The sequence below is a fragment of the Cryptomeria japonica genome, chromosome 8 (assembly GCF_030272615.1).
Source record: "Cryptomeria japonica chromosome 8, Sugi_1.0, whole genome shotgun sequence".
Lineage (NCBI taxonomy): Eukaryota > Viridiplantae > Streptophyta > Pinopsida > Cupressales > Cupressaceae > Cryptomeria > Cryptomeria japonica.
This window is the reverse complement of record NC_081412.1, coordinates 517,537,501-517,558,387: the sequence shown is the minus strand read 5'-3', so window position 1 is coordinate 517,558,387 and position 20,887 is coordinate 517,537,501. Positions and strand designations below refer to the sequence as shown.

General features: G+C 38.0%; 1 protein-coding gene across 3 annotated transcripts in view; it reads left to right on the top strand.

Moving 5' to 3' along the window:
• The window catches only part of LOC131056045 (ribonuclease J), a 210,492-nt gene that overhangs the window by 58,938 nt on the left and 130,667 nt on the right, over positions 1–20,887 (top strand). For all 3 annotated transcript variants that reach the window (XR_009358649.1, XM_059209599.1, XM_057990359.2), the window contains one exon: positions 11,188–11,416. Coding sequence is in view for 2 of the 3 variants with exons in the window: in XM_059209599.1 (XP_059065582.1) it covers positions 11,188–11,416 (229 nt within the window). In the remaining variant the exon portion in view is untranslated. The remainder of the gene's footprint in view (positions 1–11,187; positions 11,417–20,887) is intronic.

The window sequence follows — 20,887 nt, the reverse complement described above, 5'->3', positions numbered from 1 at the left end:
AAATGGAGATTCTCGGGTTCAGGCTTACTAACACCATTGTAGACGGTGGGTCTGCTGTAAACGTGCTACCTGAGGAGACATGGAAAACCTTGGGGAAGCCGACGCTCTGGCCACCTGCCTTCCACCTCATAGGAGCCGATCATCATGGCATCAAACCATTGGGCACGCTTATGGGCCAAAAGGTAACTATCGGGACACAACACTTCTTTTTAGATTTCATGGTCATATCGTTGGAGTGGAAAGGATATGATGCACTTTTGGGAAGGGGATGGCTTATCACGGCCAAAGTAGACCACAACTGGAAGAAAAATACCCTTTCCATTGAAAGTGAGGGGAACAAATATGTCATTGACCTTCGGAACTAGCAGGTGAGTCAAGAAGTGGCCTCAAATTCTGGCTCAGAGGAGGATACCGCAAGGGAAAAAGGCAAGATAGAGCCGAATGAAGAAGGGGTGCTTCGCCTCGGTAACTGTTCAAAAGATGAGACGAGTTCTCTTAGTGGACTATTCCACTGGCAGATGGAAGACTATGAGATCTTCTAGCTAGAGTGCAATGTGTTGGAAATCCTCGAGTTGGAAAATGATGACACTTATCCGCCACAATTTGCTGAATACGAGGAAGGAGGGGCAGAGGTAGATAGAACCCCGACACATCAATTTGATAAAGAGGTGGTACAATACGAGGAACCAAAGGTTTAGAGCACCAACCTGGGGGATGAAAAGGACCCAAGAGTAATAATGGTTGGAGACGACTGGGACCCTGTGCTAAAGATGGCGGCATTTAAGATATTCTTGGAGTATAAAGATGTGTTCGCTTGGACTTATAAGGATTTGAAGGGAGTACCCCCAGAATTATGCGTACATAGAATACCTTTGATGGAGGGGGCAAGGCCTGTGCGGAAACGCCCCTATCACATGAATAAGAACTATGCGGCCAAGGTGCAAGAAGAGATAGAAAAAATGCTAGAGGTTGGGATCATTTTCCGAGTACAAACTAGTGAATGGGTTTCCCCCATTGTTATTTCCCTGAAAAAGGAAGGCAACCAGATCCGCATTTGCGTGGACTTTAGGAGCTTGAATGCTGTAACCATTAAAGACCCGTACCCCATAACATTTACTGATAGTATCCTCGAAGAGGTAGCGGGGCATGAGATTTACTCCTTCATGGACGGCTTTTTCGGCTATAACCAGATCAACATCGCGGAGGAGGACAAACTCAAAACCACATTTATTGTAGAAGATGGAGTATTTGCGTACAATCATATGCCATTTGGGCTATGCAACGCCCCAACCACGTTCCAGAGGATCATACTCCACATTTTTGACAAAATGGCCACGGGGAACTTCAAGGCCTTTCTAGACGACTGGTCAGTATATAGTGATAAGGAGAACCATTTGAGGATATCGGGGGAATGCATGGACCGGTGCCGACGAGCAAGACTTGCACTCAATCCCAAGAAATGTCGGTTCCTGGTACCACAGGGGAGATTACTCGGCCACAAAGTCTGTAAGGCAGGGTTAAAAACACACCCAGATAAGATCGGAGTTATCCTCAAGATGGATAACCCAACGGATGTTACAGGGATAAAATCCTTCCTTTGCCATGTTGGGTACTACCGACGGTTCATTAAAGGATTTGCAGAAGTGTCCGTTCCGCTTGAACGCCTAACAAGGAAAGGGGAACCATTTGTATGGGACAAGGAGCAGAACGAAGCCTTCGAAAAACTCAAAACCAGATTGGTCAGTGCACCTATTTTGGCATACCCGAATTGGGAAAATAAATTTCATGTACATGTGGACGCTTCTAACTTCGCAATTGGGGCCACCTTGACGCAACCTGGATCCTCAGGCTTGGACCACCCAATATATTTTGCTAGTAGGTTACTATCAAACGCAGAAAGAAATTATAGCACCACGGAAAGGGAAGCCTTGGGAATGGTATATGCAGTACAAAAGTTCTGCCATTATCTTTTAGCCACACCATTCACATTCTTCGTGGATCACCAAGCACTCATGTACCTGGTGAACAAACCGGTTATTCAAGGAAGGGTAAGCCGATGGTTGATCCTGCTTCAGGAATTCACTTTCAATGTCGTGGTGCGACCAGGGAAAAGTCACGTAATGGCTGACCACCTATCTAGAATAAAATCCGGGGAGCCAGCGGAGGGAGGGGTGAGCGAAGATTTCCCTAATGGTCATTTATTCAAGATAGCCGTGTTACCTTCTTGGTACGAGAAACTTGGGCAGTATCTTTCTATAGCAACATTTCTAGGCGACATGGCTCCAAGCGAGAGAAGGAAGTTAGCACTAAAAAGTACCACGTTTCAATTGATCCAAGGACTCCTATATAAATTGGGGCCGGACGGTATCCTGCGAAGATGTGTCCTGGAGGAAGAAATTCCTGGAGTCCTAAGAGAATCTCACGAAGGACTAGTGGGAGGACATATGGGGCCGAATACCACAGCACGAAAAATCTTGCTAGCAGGGCTTTGGTGGCCTACACTCTATGCAGACGCAAGGGAATGGGTGACCAGCTGCGACACATGCCAAAGGGCAGGTAAGCCACTCAAACGAGACTTCATGCCTCTCTTCCCGTCCCAACCACAGGAATTGTTCGAAAGATGGGGACTGGATTTTGTAGGATCTCTTAGGACGAGCAAGGTGCATAGATGCCACTACATTGTGGTGGCTACAGAATACCTCACTAAGTGGGTCGAAGCCAGAGCTTTACCCGACAACATAGCCTTGAGCACCACCAAGTTTCTCTATGAACACATTGTGACCCGGTTTGGGATACCCCTGCAAATCACGAGTGATAGGGGGGTACACTTTGTCAATCAAGTGATATGCAATATGATAACAGAATTCAAGATTTTCCACGCATTGTCTAGTCTGTACTATCCCAGGGCGAATGGCCAAGCGGAGTCCACCAACAAAGTACTCGTATCTATTCTATACAAGACGTGTGGAGTAGAGCAAGGGGATTGGGGAGAGCGATTGCCTACAGTATTGTGGGCCTACCGGACAACGTACAAGGCGACAACGACACACTCCCTTTCAGCTTATGTATGGACAAGAGGCAGTGATGCCAGCAGAATACACTGTGCCAACCTTGCGGATAGCAGTACAAAATAGATGGGGGGATGAGGAAAGCCTAAAGGAACGACTCATGACCTTGCAAAAATTAGATGAGCGCCGCCTAATGGCACAATGGGCCATAGAAGTGGCTCAGAACAGAAGAAAAGCTTGGCATGATAAACATCTAAGGCGGATGAAGTTCTTGTTGGGGCAGCTGGTACTCAAGTACAATGGCCAGAATGAACTCCGACCAGGTAAATTTCGACTTCGATGGCTAGGAAATATCGAAGGGGGAATACACTGTGAAGAGCCAGAGGGAGACAAAGGAAAGGGGACCGAGGAAACAGACATAGAGACAGAAGCAGATAGCCTACTAGCGAGATTCCAGATGGACATAGAGGTTCCACCTCCTTCACCATCGCTGGGGCCTGATCAATAGGAGGAGAGCCCGAGGATTGAAGAAATCGGGAAAGGGCACAGTACATCCTCACCAGCAGAGGGGATCTGAGAGTGGGAACCGGTTGTGCAACATTTTCTTTCCGAGTTGGAAGTAATGAGGACAGCCACGGAGAGGATGATAGATCATTCTTGAGGATCTGATATGCCTGTTATAGTAAGAGCAACGGAAGCACTACTGGCGTTTATGACAGAAGGCTGCGAGAGGGAGTTCTCAAAGAATATTAGGAACAAAGGTTGGCCCGACATGAAAACTCCGGAGATAGTAGCAGAATGGGGAGCACCACGGATCCTTAGTGGGCATACAAGAGGTAATCAGGAAGTAATGAGAGCTCTCACTTCCATGGAACGGACTTTCCGTACTACATTCTTACAGCTCCAAAGGATGACCTGGAAAGTGAGCAAAATGGAAGGAGACCACACCTTAGCCCTACAGCGAGAGAGTGAGCTGAAAGAAAGGATCCATGCCATAGAGAAAGAAATGGCTCAAGAGAGAACCACGCGACTGGAAAAGGAATGGAAGTTGGTTGCCTCTGAGAAAGACCGAATGGATGCACTCAGGCTCCTGAAAGCCACTCGAGAGAAGCAACTCCTTGCTGAAAGGGATCTGAAGATACTTCGAGAACGGACCACTACGGGAACAAGGACGTCCTCTTGTCCCTCTAAATAGATATTTCTTGTTATTTTGCTGTGGTGTTCGTCTGGAAGACGAACAAGTTTTGGGGGGGGATGATGTAAGCCAGTTAATTAGTAAATAAGGCTTTTGTAATGCTTTAAAAAGAAAACAATAGTATTAAGTTATATCTATGGGTAGTTAGTTGCCTGACGGTTGGTGGCCTACCAACCGCGAACTCTTTATATTGTAAACTCGTAGCACATTTTGGACACATTGGATTGGAACGGAATATAATAGAGAAATCTGTGTTACATGAATATATCTTAGTATACTGTATTGTGTGTTCTTGATTCCGTGTTAATGTGTTACTATGCTCTGGTAGTATAATTTGGATATTGATGTTCTGATACTACAACCTAATTCACTTAGGCTACTTACAGAATGCATTTGGAACAAGTACCTTGAACACGAGTCCGCCATCAAAAGAACAAGGCATTGCACCATCACCTAGCAAGGGAGAACAAGGATTACAAGAAGATAGCATGGGTAGATTAGGCACTCAAGTGGAAGAAGATTGTTCCTGCATAACACCGGAGGAAGAATCTGTTGGAGTGAAGATCAAGGAAGCAATAAAAGATATCCAGCCAAGAAGGGAAGCCCAAAATGATAGTCAACATATGAAGTCATCTGAGCATGAAGAATTGCATGTTGCTGGAAATCATCAAGAATTCCGAAGTGGAAAACTTAGCTCATGAAGGAAGTGGTCGCAAGGATTGCCAAGATCTATCAATCAAGGAAGAAAGAAATGATTCATCAACCAAAAAGGAAGAAACTGACTCCAACACATTGCAAGAAGGAATAATCCTTGATGAACAAGTTCATTCATGCATGCTCAAGATGGAAGAAATGATAAGCAACCTAAGGCAGGAAGGAATATTTGATGATCAATAGGTCACCAAGATGGAAGCAGAGTATGAAGAGCAATTTAAGTTGGCGCTCGACCCACTATTTAGAATCCAGGGAGAACTGCCAAGGGAAATTGAACAGGACGAAATGCTGATTGATGAGCAAGTTACCACAATGGAAGAAAATTATGATGAGCAATTTGGGTTAGGGCTAGACCCATTGCTAAAGATTCAAATGGAGCAAGCGGTTGAAATGCTTCATGTATCCAAGTTTCCATTTGAATCCGAATTTCGCCATCGTGTGCCTACTAAGGATTGGAATTCTAAAATGCATGTGTCGTATGCAAGTGGGATGATACATCACCAACTTCGACCTCCTAATGAAGCAATATACGATATGCAAGAATTTGTGCCCGAGAACAAAAACACCAGGTTGCCTCTTTCCTTGCTCTTGAGTTTGAAAGCTATGAATTTGATTATGGAAATTTAGGAAGAACAACTTATTTATGGATTAATCATGGTCTGGATGAGTTGCCCCAGTTGCTAATCTTTCCTGAAGTTTTGAGTTTGAGATTTGTATTATGAAAGAATACTTTTCCAAGTTTAAAAATGAATTTGCAAGGCTTCAAACCATGACTAATGCCATGTTGCTTGTGCACATCCTAAGAAAGCATGTTAGGAGTTGTATATATTTAGGTCTTGTGAGTATTGTTTGTTCAAATTATTTGTTTTCGTTAGAGTAGGTTTCCTTTCCGTTTGCTTCGAGTTGTTTGACTCGCGTCGTTGTCTTTTAGTTTAGGTTTCCTTTGGGGGATCCCTTTTGCGAGAAAGGCATTGTTATCTTAAAACTGCTCAAGCGTTTGCACTTAGTTATGTTCAGTCTATTTCTTGAATAACTATTTACAAAGTGTGTTGGAATAAGAGGTTGTTCTTTTCTGGTTTTATCATTTGGTTAGGGCTTGTACTTGACTCGGAGGGGAACCACTTATTGTGTCTTGACACCGATATCTTCTGATTACTATATTTTTACACAATCAATTTCTCTAAGTCATTGGGGTTTCCTTGGAGAAGTCGTGGCTATTGAAAAATCCTAAATCTTGCTTCAGTGCCACTGTAATTCTCAAACCCATTGTGAGCTTCATTGCTTAAAAACCAATTGCGGAATTGACGAAGAAAAAAAGAAAAGTAATATCAAAAGAAAAAAAAGAAAAAGAGAAAAGAGAAATGAAAAGAAATATCAAAGTCATTTGGCTTTGGGAATTTATGAATATCTCCATCGAGGCTATGGATGTACGATTGGCAGTGGAGCAATGTTCGTGGGAATTACAACAATAACCTCTTTGGGGCTATGGACACTTGATTGGGAGCAAGGCAATGTTGAGGATGTTTTTGGAGTTAAGATAATTATGCAGCTTGCCATGGTGTATTCTAGGAGCATTAATGGTCTTATGAGTCGGGATGAGTTCAATCGCACTTGAGATTTTGCTTCCTTTTTGAGTTTGTTTTCTAGTCATTTGATAGGTTGGATGGAATTTTCCAAAGATTTTGGGTTTGGATTGGGTTTTTATCTTTGAAATGTTTAGGAACATTTATCAGAATTGGTGCTAGATGTTGTGATGTTTTCACACATTGCCCCATTGCAAATGGGAAACCCCTCTTTTCGTTGAATAAACGAAGTCTTTTCTAGTTTGTGTCGTCTCTTGACCCTAAGGAATGAGTTGTAAGGTCTTGTCGGTCTAGATTTTGATCTTTGAAATTAATGAAATTACTAAGTAGGGAATGGATTATTAAGAAATATATAGCCTAGATAGGATGCAGTCTTAATGTTGTCATCGAGTTGAGAATTAGGGTTTTGATGTATTCAGAAATGCATTGTGCTTATTGCTTTATCCTTAGAACTTTGCATTTTGCTAACTATGAACTTGATTGGTACTTGTACTTCACAATGTTTCCTTGTCTTTTTCAGGTACATTGCGGGGAGCAAGACTTTGGATGCTGAGAAGAGGACATCGTTGAGTGGATGATATCATCATCCAAGGAAGAGATTGCAGTGATAGAACAAAGAATGCACATGCAGAGGAATGGAATGATGGATATGATGGATATTTGGCTAAGTGTCAAGATTACCCCGAGAACTGATCCTGCAATACAATGCTAAATCTGCACATTTCTTAGATAAAGAGTAGGAAACAGGACTTAGATATTCAATTTCTTCTGCCTACTGGAGAAAAACAGGGGCATCTTTCTTATTAGGCAAACCAAAATCTGCACTATCTCCTAGAAATATGTCATCCTCATTGGGTATGATGCAGTTGAGGATCCAATTTCTGGATGTTGCACCCAGACTGCAAGCACTGAGCTTAGCTTCAGCATCTGCAACAATGGAGGCCCTTGTCAACTACATGCCCATTTTTCTTAGTCCCTCCTGAATAATCTTGACAAATTAATGGGTAGCCACATTTGGGATGCAGAAATCCTTTCAAAGGCAATGCCTGCGACTGCTCCATTGCAAGGGAAATTCTTGGAGGAAGCACCATGAAGCATCTTGCTGTACTTAAACTCCTTTGACCATAACAAACTACAAAGTACAAAAGTAGCAGAAAGAAAGACATAATGAACAAACTAGAAATGCTAATGGAATGAAAGCTGGAGGATTAACATTTTCCCATATGCATCAGTAGGAAAAGGCAGCAAATGCCATGATTTTATCACAAGTGTGCTAAATCCTTTTGTTGGATATGCAATGTTCTAGATTTTGAGCTCTTATTTGTATCATGTTGCACCAAATGTAATTTTAAAGATGGGAATCTTAATGAAAGAATAATGAGTATTTAATGAGGGAGGGATTCCTCCTTGAGCAAATGCAAAATATTCCACTCATCCAGGATGTTGCCGATTTTCCCACTGAATGGGAATCGCTTGATACCAGTATAGTTAAGGAAGTCTACAACCCTATTTCCCTTACTGTAATATTGCCTGCAACAATTTTCTGCAGAAGGCTAAGCTATCAGACTAGATTCGTCAATGATGTTTCTTAACCTCCAACCAGCCAAAGATTATTTTGCATTCCTTGAATAACTAACATGGAATCACCTTTTTCCAGTTTCTTGTATGCCAAAGAAGCTGCCATCTTGTGACCATCTAGATCAAGAACTTCTGCTTCTCTATTCAACTTTTTACCCAGATAGAAAGAGCCTCTTCTAATATATAGGACCAAAGGGGATCAAGCTATAGCCCCAGCATCTGCGTGCCTGGATTACCTCTTGTTGCACCATCAAAGTCTTATTAATCCTTCCTTAGGAAGAGACCAAGACTATACCTTATGCTTAGAAATGTTAACAACTAACCCATTAAAAAGGGAAGGGTGGTGGTGGTTGTGGGGAATTCAAATAATTTTAATATCATTTTCATATTCTATTTTTGTGATTATTTATGAATTATATGTGTGTGTCTGCAATTCATACATAATCACAGAAATAGAATGTGAAAATGATAGTAAAATATATTTGAATTACCCACAACCACCACCACCCTAGCTTCGAACCTTTTTGAAATTCTGAGCATGGAACATCTTTCGCCTACTCCAAGCCACCATTTTTCTTGAACCTTATCAGGTTCTCATTATCATGACCTGCTATGACTAATATGGCATAGTTTCGCACTGGACAAGCTGCTCAATAAGCATGCTCATCTGTAAGAGTGTGCGTTACAGGATATTGACTGGACTTTGTGAATTGGTTATCTCAACTGGTGGTAGCACAAATGTTTATCGACTTCCTAATGCATGCAATCTATATCTGTCATACTCCGTCCTAGACCCTATTCACAGCCGCCATAATCCCTGGTCACAACATTTATAAACTCTAGTAAAACCCTAGTCGCCTTTAAATTTAAGCAAATAAATGAGTGTATGGGGCCGACCCTATGGAGGAAAAGGCATTAGAATAAGGCAAACATATTAAAAATTGGGCCAACTCCCTTTGTTATATATTAATAGTACATTATTATCTGTTTTGGGCCGACCTCACATGTTGGCCAACTACACAGCCGACCTGAGATAAGGCAAATGAAATAATAATAATAAAAAGAAATTGTTATGTAAAGGGGCTGACCAGTCTAAGGATGCGTCCCTATGAAGAGGTATAACCCCTCTTGATGGGGGATATAAAAAGGGAGATCCATTCACTGGAAGAGGCAGGAAGGAAGGGAAATAGGAGCAGATCAAACATAAACATATCAATTGCAGCAGATATGAATATAGCACTACAGAAGACATAAATATATTGCCCCAGACTTGAATATATTTTTGAGCAGATTTGATAAATAGAATCTGCAGATCGATGAACAGCAGATACTCTCACATGCAGAAGACGCGATCTGAGTAGTGACATTAATTTCTTGTGGTATGAAGAAATAGTTATTTAACATATATATGCGTATCTATATCAGTAGTATGTAGATGTGAATTTATATATTTATATCAGTTGGATGCAGATATGAATATATGAATCATAATGTGCTAAAGTAACATATATATCCATGTATTTAATACTATTATGAATAATTATATAATTTTCTATTTGGAATAATTGGTCATGATAGGGTGAGGAAGGGAATGCAAGGATGGGGAAAGGTTAGGGATCCCTCACTAGGCACACCACCCTATATGAGATGGCGGAAGGCCACATGGGGCCTAGAGGGACAGAGTTTCCACTCTTGGGCGTAGGGTAGAGGGTCATTTTAGGGCACCCTATTGCAGTTTCCCCTACAACCCCTATATTAATCAATTGTTGGGATAAACTCAAGGGACCTTTAATCATAAGAGGGTGAGAAGGATGGCATGATAAAGGGGAATGGCTATGGAGGCCTCACTAGGTACACCACCTCATGGAGATGGCAATAGGCCACATGAGGCCAAGAGGGACAAGGTATTCGCTCTTGGGCCTATGGTAGGGGATATTTTGTCACCTTATCTCATCCTCCACTATGGTCGAACCCCACATAATAGTTTAGATATTTCGTATGTTTATGAATATATGTTTCCTTTGACCTTAGTAATGGATTTATCTCATGAATTATATCTTCAATGTTATCTAACTTGATTGCAGGTTTCCAAAACAGACTTGTCTTATCTTATTCTTGGATTGGAATTATATCTCTAACTATATTATATTCTTTGTTTCATTTGGATTTGTGAATTTAGGGCAAAATATAAGGTAATCCAGAAAGGGGACTTTACAATATTTGAACTTATTTTCTAATATATACCATTGGCCCTTAATTTATATAGGGATTACTTGTGCCTGAGTTGGTTACTTCGGATGAATAAAATCTTGTTAAATAATGTGCTTTGCAGGGTTCTTATGGAGCTTTGAGAGCTTGAAATTCTTTAAGAGCATTGCTTCTAATGTTTGTCTGGTTCAAATGCCTATGACTTAAAACTTAATCTTAAAAAACTGTGGATAGAAAAATCTGAAATTTAAATATAATAAGCAGCTTATGCTTTCTGAACTGTATTGAATCTATATTTGATAAAAAGGTCAAGAATACCAGCACTAAAAGAAAATTTAGCCTGAACAATCCTAAAACTGAAGGCAAGCGATATCTTTCACAAAGCATTGCATAGAATGCCCGGTAGAAGAATAAAATTTGATCAAAAAACTCAAATCACCTCTATGCAGGTCTCTCCCTTAATATTCTTCTCCGTGTATCCTTGTGCTCAAAATTTCTTGACAAATCTTGTCATCATCATACATAGCTCCCAACGTTTTTGTTTCTTGACAATACCAGTTATCACTTTCTACAGAGTTTTTTGACACAGTATCCAGTTCTGAACAATATATGTTGCAGACTCTCTAGTTACTATTATCACTATATTTTTTAACCAAGCATGCGTATCTCGTGTTTGCTAGCTTGTGTTCTTGCTTCTTATAACCTAAGTACTTTTTACCGGACTTGTTCTTTTTTCATTTTCCATTTTGATTTTAAAAGAGTGCATGCCTATGTCAGGTTAGCTAAATGTATAACTGAAATTTTACTTTTTCTTTTTAAATAAATGTTTGATAGTTGCTATTTTGATAGATATATTTTCCTCATGTCTCTTCTTCTGATTGATTTTGCCTCTGAATTTTAGATTCTCAACGCCTTGATAGATCACGAAAAGGAGTTCAGAGCCTTGAAGGGCCTGGACGAAGCATTGAAGATGGCGTGCGTCGTAAATTGGAGCAATTCCATGAAGGACTTGAAGGTCCACCTTTGCGTATCCTACCATTAGGAGGTGTGGGGGAAATAGGAATGAACTGTATGCTTGTAGGTCATTATGATCGCTATATTCTAGTGGATGCTGGGCTTATGTTTCCAGAGTAAGTTTTCTAAATGTCTTTCATATTAAAGTTTTCTGACTGTTTTTCATATTAAAGTTTTCTAACTTTTTTCCATATTTACAAACAATGGCTTTACCTTTGCCTTAAAGTGGTTAGTTGTAGCACTTCCAGTTATTTAAGCTGATAAGAAGGGTTTATAAAGAACATGAGATTTCCATGGTTCATGAGATAGATTTATAAGAGCTAGTAGAGAAAACTTGTATATTTTCATCAATGTTTTAGATTGAGCAACACCTTCAAACTTAGTCTCCAAACAAGCTTAGAAATTATCCAATGTGCAAGGTATAGGTACAAGTACAACCCAACTAGGAGAAGGGGTATGGCCTACCAAGGAAACTTCTCAAATCACCTTCAAAAACTTTGCAAAATGTCAGACAACACTCCCAAAAATCTTTGCTATTAGAAGACATCAAATATCTCTATTAGGAAATTCAAAATTGTAAATTTTGGTTGAATCCCAATGGTGATTCTTGAATGAAATTACACCCAATCCAATTAGGGATTATCTTTCAAATCTGAAACCAAAAATCTAGAGAGGGTTTTTGTCCTCTGAAGATTGTGGAAGAACTCATAGGTTCAATTGGATAGCATAACAATATCAATCAGCAACATATGCAACAATGAGCCCCGACACCTCATTTTATAGCTTTTGCAGGGAAAATAACCAATCGCCAATTAAAAAAAGGTTCATTTATCCCTCAAAAGACCTTTTGTATTATGAAATAACTTTTCATATGCAAAGGCCCTGTTATTTAGGCATCCGACTTATAAAACACTTGATTGCAATTTGTAATGCCCCCACTTTGAAATACAATTTAATGATAAATGATAATAATAAAATAAAAATAAAAATATAAAAGAATATAAAAATATAATTAAATTTAAATTAAGTTAATGAATGGTCAAAGGCATGAAATGAAAAGTTGATTCCCTCAAACATGAGATATAATAGGGAGAAGAGAACCTCATTTCAGGGGGATAATTTGGGAATCAGAAGTGCATATCTGATTTAAATAAGAAATGCAGATCTGATTGTGAGAGTTTGTGTCCCTTTCAAAGGGCAGAAGTAATGAAGAGTTGCACTCTTTCAAAGGGTGCTAATGGTGAAAGGGTGTGTCTCTAGCCAAAGGGCATCCATAATGAAGAGGTTTGACCTCTCCCTCACATTGAGAGATATAAAGAAAAGGAATCAAAAGCATCCAGTGACATGACCATCAATCAGATCAGATCAGAACTGTTATTAAGTTACAAGCAAGAAATGGATCACTATCAATGGGTCAATTCTAGGCACAAATCATCTCACACACAACCCTTTTCAAAGGAGACACTACAGATCGCATGAACAAGTAAAGAGTCTTCCACATAATCACTGTCAAGGAAGTAATATAGATCGATCCCCAAACAAGCGATTATCCTCTACCTTATCGCTGTTAAAAAAGGAGAATTCCGATCTGCGTTAGTTAATTAACTAATAACAAATTAAGTGAAGAACAATAAGATTGATCAAAGGATGATTAGTTAAGTTAATAATATGGACGATAAACAAATGGTCAAAACTGTTAGAAGTTTGATTAGTTTAGGTTGTTGAAAAGACATGACTGAGGAGATACAACCCCTCACATCATGACCGCTAGAAGAGATATTAAAGGAGGATCATATTGTAGACAAGAAGCATGGATATTTGTTATTTTTACTGATTCATAGCAGAGTACTAAGTCAGCCAAGTGAAGGTGGTGTATACACCAGTTTGCAAGGCCATAGACGCATGCCAAAAAAAGATTTAACAAGCAGAAATAGCGTCAAGATTGCATTCTTAGAAGGAGACATAACGGATAGAGTGATCAGGGATCAGAATCTTGATTCAGAGACATTCAAATCGCATGATATAAAAGGTACCAACCAGATACAACGATCTTATTATTAGAGGGTCAAAGGACATATTTTGTATCAATAATGAAGGTGGTGAACATAGCAATCACAGATAATTCTGCATACATCTATAATTATCAGACCTTTTGTTTGATCTCACAACAGATTTCTTTTGGAACATTATATTAGAATCTACATCAGATTTGAAAGGTTATATTATTGTCAAGAAGAACATCTAATATTCATATAAGGTCTTCTAATTGAATCTTGTCTAGAGTCATTATGCAATTTCAATCGAGTCCATAAGCATCATGAGTATAATAATCTCATTAAATAGCAAAGTTAGTGGAAAGCCCAAAAGGGGACATTACACAATTCCAACATGCTATTACACAAAGTTGTACTATAATTATTTCTCAACTTTAGACAATATTATTGAAATCAAATAATTAAATGATAATAACTTGCCCAAAGTGCAGAAAGCATTGTAATGACTTCGGAGTCCAATTTAGATCATACCAACATGATACTAAATGCTTGGGATGATGATCGAACTCAACTACACGGCTTACTAAAAATAGACGTGCTCTCCAAGAAGTTTGGGGAACACCCTAGGAGTAAGAAATCACTTTCAACAGTTTCATTGTGATCCACATTGCTAACTGAGCTCAATGCCAAAAAAAGAAATCCTGAATTACTGAATCTGTGCTCTCCAAGATCTTTGGAGTCCTCCTTTCTCTTACCAATTAGCCTACGGGAACTCAGGAATTGAGCTAAAAGTTCAGAAATCAATTCGTTGGGGACATTACATTTGATACCACTTGGTAATATCCATATATATGATAACGAAAAATAATGCCATGTAGAATATATATCACACATACCACAAGAGATGTTCGTAGACCAAGATGGCATGATATCCAATATACACAGAAATAGAATAAACCCTTAAGGTAGGGTAACACTGTTTAATGATATTCATTTCCTTTATAAGGACCTCCTCCTAATAACATATGGAGGGGTGAACCACTAAATCCACGTAGGCTTTCTAATCACCTTATATTAGTCATGACTCAATATTACTAACTAAATGGATGTGTGCCACATTTTGGCATCTGCGTACACCTTTATACGTTATAGTGTGATATCCCTAATTACAATGCAATATCTTTGTAGTAAACATATAAAGAATAAACATGGTCTATTAGACCCAAAAGCCTCACATTTATTAAACTCAAATCAATTCCCTTTGCCCTAGCAAAATCTTTCTTATACTGCACCATAGTAAGAAAGAATGGTTTGGCATCCTAAGCCTACATAATTTCATTATCTGGTTGAAGATGAATATCTACCAAACTGGCCCTAACCTCCACATTCATTACCACATATGGAAACTTCTTTACGAGACCTCCCATTACCATTGCCACTAAGCCCATTAGATCCTAAAAGCCTTCACCACCTTGAGGGAGCCCTAGGTAGAAGAATGGAAAATAATTTTGTGATTGTGAAGAATTGAAAATCATTTTGAGATAGTGATCAAAGACGTCATGATGAATAGGATCCCTTGTGTACCCCTTTTTTGCCACAATCCTATCCCTCTTGTAATGTCCCGTTATTTAATAACTTATAAACAAGGACAATTAACTTGCAAAGACCAATTGCAAGAGACTTCTTTCCTCAATTAACCAATAATACTTATAACATACAATGGGTTATACTTGTAATTTGGTTGACAAATAATGATTATTAACACTGAATGCAATTCAATAATGATAAGATTATCTCGATCTTTACATTAATACATGTTACTGCTAAATGATATTAGCTTTCTCTGATATGACAATGAAAAAGTATGCTATGCTGGACGGTAGCTGTTTCTGATATTCCGTTATGAATATGCAGAAGGTAATATATCACTTACAGCGATACAGTGCTTGGTGCTGTTTCTGATATATGCCTCTAATCGGATTATGCACAAGATAATTGGGCCTTTGGCCTTTGCTCTTATGAGCGATCCAACACTAGACAATAAAACAAAATATATTAAATTCTCCACGACGTCCTTGGGTGGAGTTAATGACCATCATTTAATATCCATGATGAGTTATGAGGTGAGTGGATGTGTCCCATTTTGCGTCTATTTGCAATATCTATTCATTCATGTCTCTTCATTAATTAATTAATTAACTGTGATTAGTTAATGCGAGCATTATCCTCTTGAGATGGTAGTTTCCTTAATCCTTTCGATAGCTTGTGTTTTCAAATAATATTAGTGATTTTGATATCAAACATATATGTTTCTTCCTTGAGGATCGTTATGCCTACATTCGTAGAAGATTATTGTTACAATTAGAGGGAATGACTGGCAATTCAAATCAGTCCTTGATATTCCCTCTCATACTGTGATGAAGGGATGATCTTCTTATTCGATCTATTAGGGCTCTTGAGATATCAGCTTCTACAATTCACGTTCCCCAAGCTTGTTTGGGTATGTCGCACTATCAATTCAGTAGCAACACGGTTGTCTCTTCCACAAGGAATGATAATATCTGCATATAACTTTGATAGTTATAAACTTGTCATATGTGGGCTTACATAAACTTCAGTAGAATATATCATTGCTTCCAGAACTCCTATAGGGTATTTTTTTTCATGCCATTACGATGTGAGGACTGAATATTAATAATCTTCCGCTCATTCCTTCTCAATTTGAATCTTATAAACCATTGATACCAATTTACCTCATAATATACTTCATCCTATCTTTGACATCATAGTTGTCGTGAAAATATCGGTGGAGACCGGTAATGGTATTGCTATTAAAATGTATCAGTGATTTTCATCAGACTTCACATACTCGAACTGTCTATCCTTTTACTTTTTTTTCTCTTTTAGAGACTCCACAAAATTGATAAGTGGTGTGAAATATCAATAGTGTGATGACAAGGGTGGGAACATCACATTCTTCTTTGTTGATATCAATTTGGCATTATCTTTACTCGTATGCACTCACCGGGTATTTATTTTATTATTATTTATTTATTTATATTACTTATATTATTATTATTAATAAATACTAATTAAATAATGTTATCTAATAAATAAACAACTATTTAATAATTTCAATTAATCTTTCATTAATAAATATTAAATTAGTAATAATTATTCAATTCAGGTTTTATATTCGCTCTTCTTAAGTGTGGTTTAAGGAGAGCATAAATAATTTATATTGTATATCCGTTCTATTAATGGCATTGTATTAATACGATATTATTCCAAATAATACTCATAATGTATTTTGACAATTCATGTTTATATTTTATATTTATTAAATAACACGTTATATGGTAAGTGTAATATATTCAATATATCTATTTTATGTTTTAATAGTATTTTATGGTAAAACTTCTTTAATAGTTAATATAATATTAATAATTGAAATATGAACGTTATATTAAAACAATAATAATAAATAATAATCATAACAAATAATAAACATTAATAAGCATATATTAGAGGAAAATTGTGAAGTCTCATAAATGAGACGATTTTCCAATATTATTAATGTTAATTAATAAATGTTTTAATTATCATCTTTATTTAATCCCATGTCCAAAGAGGGGTTATGACACCTCTACACATGGCAAGAACATCACACAACTAGTATGGAGTAACATGCAATGTTCCCATCTTCCAAATCAGTCATTTATGAGATACTATTAGCCTATTTTATTCATGTAGTCTAATCTGGGTATTTTATAGGAATAATCAAGTAATTTGATTTTAAAAAGTCCTAAGCTTCTTGAGATTATCTATATTCAATGGAAATTCATAAAGTGGGTCACTTTATGAGTGGTAAAATGAAATAAAAGAAAATAAAATAAAGTGATTCTCTCAAAGATGGGATATCAAATGGCTTGAGAGCCAAAAACAAATTCATTTTTGACTTGTTAATTTTTTTGGAGAGCTTTGAGAGCTTCTGCTTTTGGGTCAGCAAACAGCCTTGTGATTCTTGGTTGATTGGACAAAAACCCATTTCAGCCAACCTTGGTGGATTCATATAAGATTCACAAGTGTTGATTCAAATTTTGCAAGATTTCGATTTGGAGCAAATCAATTTATCTTTGAGAGTCACAGGTTTGCCAGGTTTGCAGGTACAAATCAATTAGATTTGCTAGAAAACAAGAAATTTGTATATTATGGTGTGCATAATAGTGAAAGATCAGAACATAAGTGCAATGGGTGCAAGTGAATTTGACAAGAGAATTTAGTGTTGTGTGTGCATTGAAGAAATAATTTTAAAAATCTATATATTAATCTATCGCTGAATTCTTACCCTTAGCTGTACCACTCACTCACATCAGTGATCAATAAAAAATATTGAAGACTTTCTTAAGTCTTCCTTTAGGCTTGCGTAACATCTTAACCTTTCCCAAAGGAAATACACAATAAAAAGGAGGTTGCAACATTAGGAAGGGCCACCATACATTGTCTAGAGGAGGCATACCTCATATATAAGGAAATAAATTCGCCATACAGTTTCAAGGGAACAATGTTGTTGATTGGAAGCTGACTAGGATGGGGAAAAGTCTTCCAAAAGGTCAGCAAATTTGGAATTTAATTTATAACTCTATGTTGTTTGTAATTTCTTAAGTTTAATAGTTTGTAATAGCAATACCAAGAGTTATAAAGAAACTAATTGTGATTATTTTATGCAATATTTTCTGTATCAATGCAGCTGATTTTAATATATGAGATTTGAAAATTAGTGTCATATTGATTATTTACAATATCAATTCAAACAAGTTTGAAATAATCTCAAAAAAGCCTTTTGCAAATTGTTTGAGGAAATACATGTCAAGCAAAAAATTGTGGAAGTGGCCAGTTTGATTAAAATATTTTGATAGGGGTTCTTACAGTGGTATTTGAGCTTAAGCATTTGTAACCTGTGGTTTTCAATGTCCTATTGCAGATTTTAGTAGTTCAGATAGTGATTAGCAAAAAGATGAAGACTAATCAAGAACTCATGACAGAATTTTTGCAAGTCTTTCTAGAATATTAGAAAAATCTAACCACATTATCAAAGAATCTTGAGATATTCGAACCTTACCTTGTAGTTGGAAAGAAAGAAGGGACAAGCGAAGAGAATTCTTTAATTGTAAGGGAAAATGAAGGTAGCAGGAATGAACTCAGAAGAAGAAATCTTTGCTTCTCATGCAAGGATAAATAAGTGAAGTTGTTAGAGGAAGAATCAAAAGTCATAGAATGATAGGTTGAAAAAGAGAATATGGAACAAGAAGATTGTCAAATTGCCTTTCAAGACATTTCAATAGAGGAGCATGCTAATGTTGAGCCCGCTAAAGTTTTTAGTGCTTTCATGCCATCCGTTCTGAAAGTTTGTAAGGAAACATAGAAAGAGGAACTTATCTTGAAGGTCATGTTGTTTCTAAAAATAAGGATGAAGCTAATTTTTCAAGTGCATCGTCAAGTGGAGAGTGTTGTGAGGTATTCACACATTGTCCCATTGCAAATGGGGACCCCCACTTTTCGCTTTCTAGGATTAGTCCTTTTTGCTCAATCCTAGGTTGTCTTAGAGTCCTTGCTATTAATCTTTGCATTGAAGGGATATAATTTCTTGAGTAGCCAAAGAATTCATCAATTCAGGTGGAAAGGGATTGAATGAGGAGTCTTCCCTAGGGTCACTTTTGAAGATTAATTTGAGATGGACGTTGAAGTGACTTAAGAATTGGAAGTTTGGATGAATAAAGTATAGGAAAGGGGAGAGATTGAACGAAGTGTCTACATGGGGTCATGTCCCTTGCTGGAGAAAACTTGCCTTAGACCCGTCCTCTGCCTCAAGATTAGAGCGAATTCCTTCCTTGAGCGTTCTTGAATGGTAAAAGTTAACACGTTGCGTGAAGATTTGGGATATGATCTAGTAGAGTGAAGGAAAGTAAAGGATTGAGTTTAAGGTTGTTTGAGATCATGTACCTCTCTAAGGACTTAGGGCAAAATTTTACATTTAGCGCCTGTACCTTGCCAAGGGTCAAGAGTGAATTTGGAGAGTCTTGTCCTTCCTAATGTCCTAGAGCGAACTTGATTCATGTCCTTCCTAAGGTCCTAAAGTGAACTCAAAAGTCTTGTCCTTGCTGAGGTCAAAAAGCGATTTTTTTCTTCAAGATCATGTCCTTCCTAAGGACATTGAGCGAAATTCCTTGGATAGGTCCTAAGGGGGATGTTGAATTGATGTCCTTCCAGAGGGCATAGAGTGAAATTTTCCTTCAAGTCTTGTCCTTCCAAAGGTCCTAGGGCGAACTTCCTGCCTTGTCCTTACTAAGGGTCTAGAGCAAACTTGGATATGTGTACCTTGGAGAAGTCTTAAAATGAATCTTTACCAAGACCTTGTCCTTCCAAAGGACAAAGAGTGAACTTCCTTATTTTAGATCTTGTCCTTGGAGAGGACATTGAGTGAATTTCATTTTAGGTCCCATCCTTCTAATTGACATTGAGCGAATTTTCATTATAGGTCCTATCTTTCCTAAGGACGAAGAGCGAATTTTCATTATAGGTTCTGTCCTTCCTAAGGACGACGAGCGAATTCTCATTATAGGTCCTGTCCTTCCTAAGGACGAAGAGCGAATTCTCATTATAGGTCCTGTCCTTCCTAAGGACGAAGAGCGAATTCTCATTATACGTCCTGTCCTTCCTAAGGACGAAGAGCGAATTTTCATTATACGTCTTGTCCTTCCTAAGGACAACGAGGGAATTTTCATTATAGGTCCTGTCCTTCCTAAGGACGAAGAGCGAATTTTCATGTTAGGTCCTGTCCTTGGAAAGGACATAGAGCGAAATCATCACCTTGACCTTGTCCTCCTTAAGGTCCTTGAGCGAATTGTATATACCATGTATGTTTCATGCCCAATTGTTTATTTTGCAGGAGGCAAGGAGAGAGATCAAATGGGCCAGGTTGAAGGAAGATTGGAACAAGAATTTCAATTAGCTATTCTCTTAAGACTATCTATTGACTATTAGCTATTCTACTTGCTATTAATTCAATAAGACAAGCATTTTTTGACGCCTAAACTCATTCAAAATTTGAATTGCAAAGGAGATGAAGAGAGTTTGTGTTGAGCCGGCTAGCATGAGGAAGGCAATTTATTGTTTTAGCAAGTCAGCCTTATACCCAAAAGACATGATCTTTACCCTAAGCGCCTATAAAGGAGAAGTTAAAACATTCATCTCAACCATTAATTCAAGTATATTCTTTTCTCCAAGTGTAAATTTGAGAGCAGACCTACTGAATCTGATCAGCAAGACAGCGAATTTCTCTAGCTAGACATCAAATTTTGTCGGCACATAAGCGAATTTTATCAGAATATAGGTGAGTTGCTGCGACACAAGGGTGAAATTAGACATTGAAGGTGTGGACCTGATGATCAAGGAAGACAAATTCGAGCATTGAAGATGTGGATCTGATGTTTAGGAGGAGCGAATTTATCAAAAGGGAAGCGAATTTCTCTATTGAGCGATCCAAATTTATCTAAAGAGCAGCAAATTCATCTTCCACAAGGCGAAATCCCT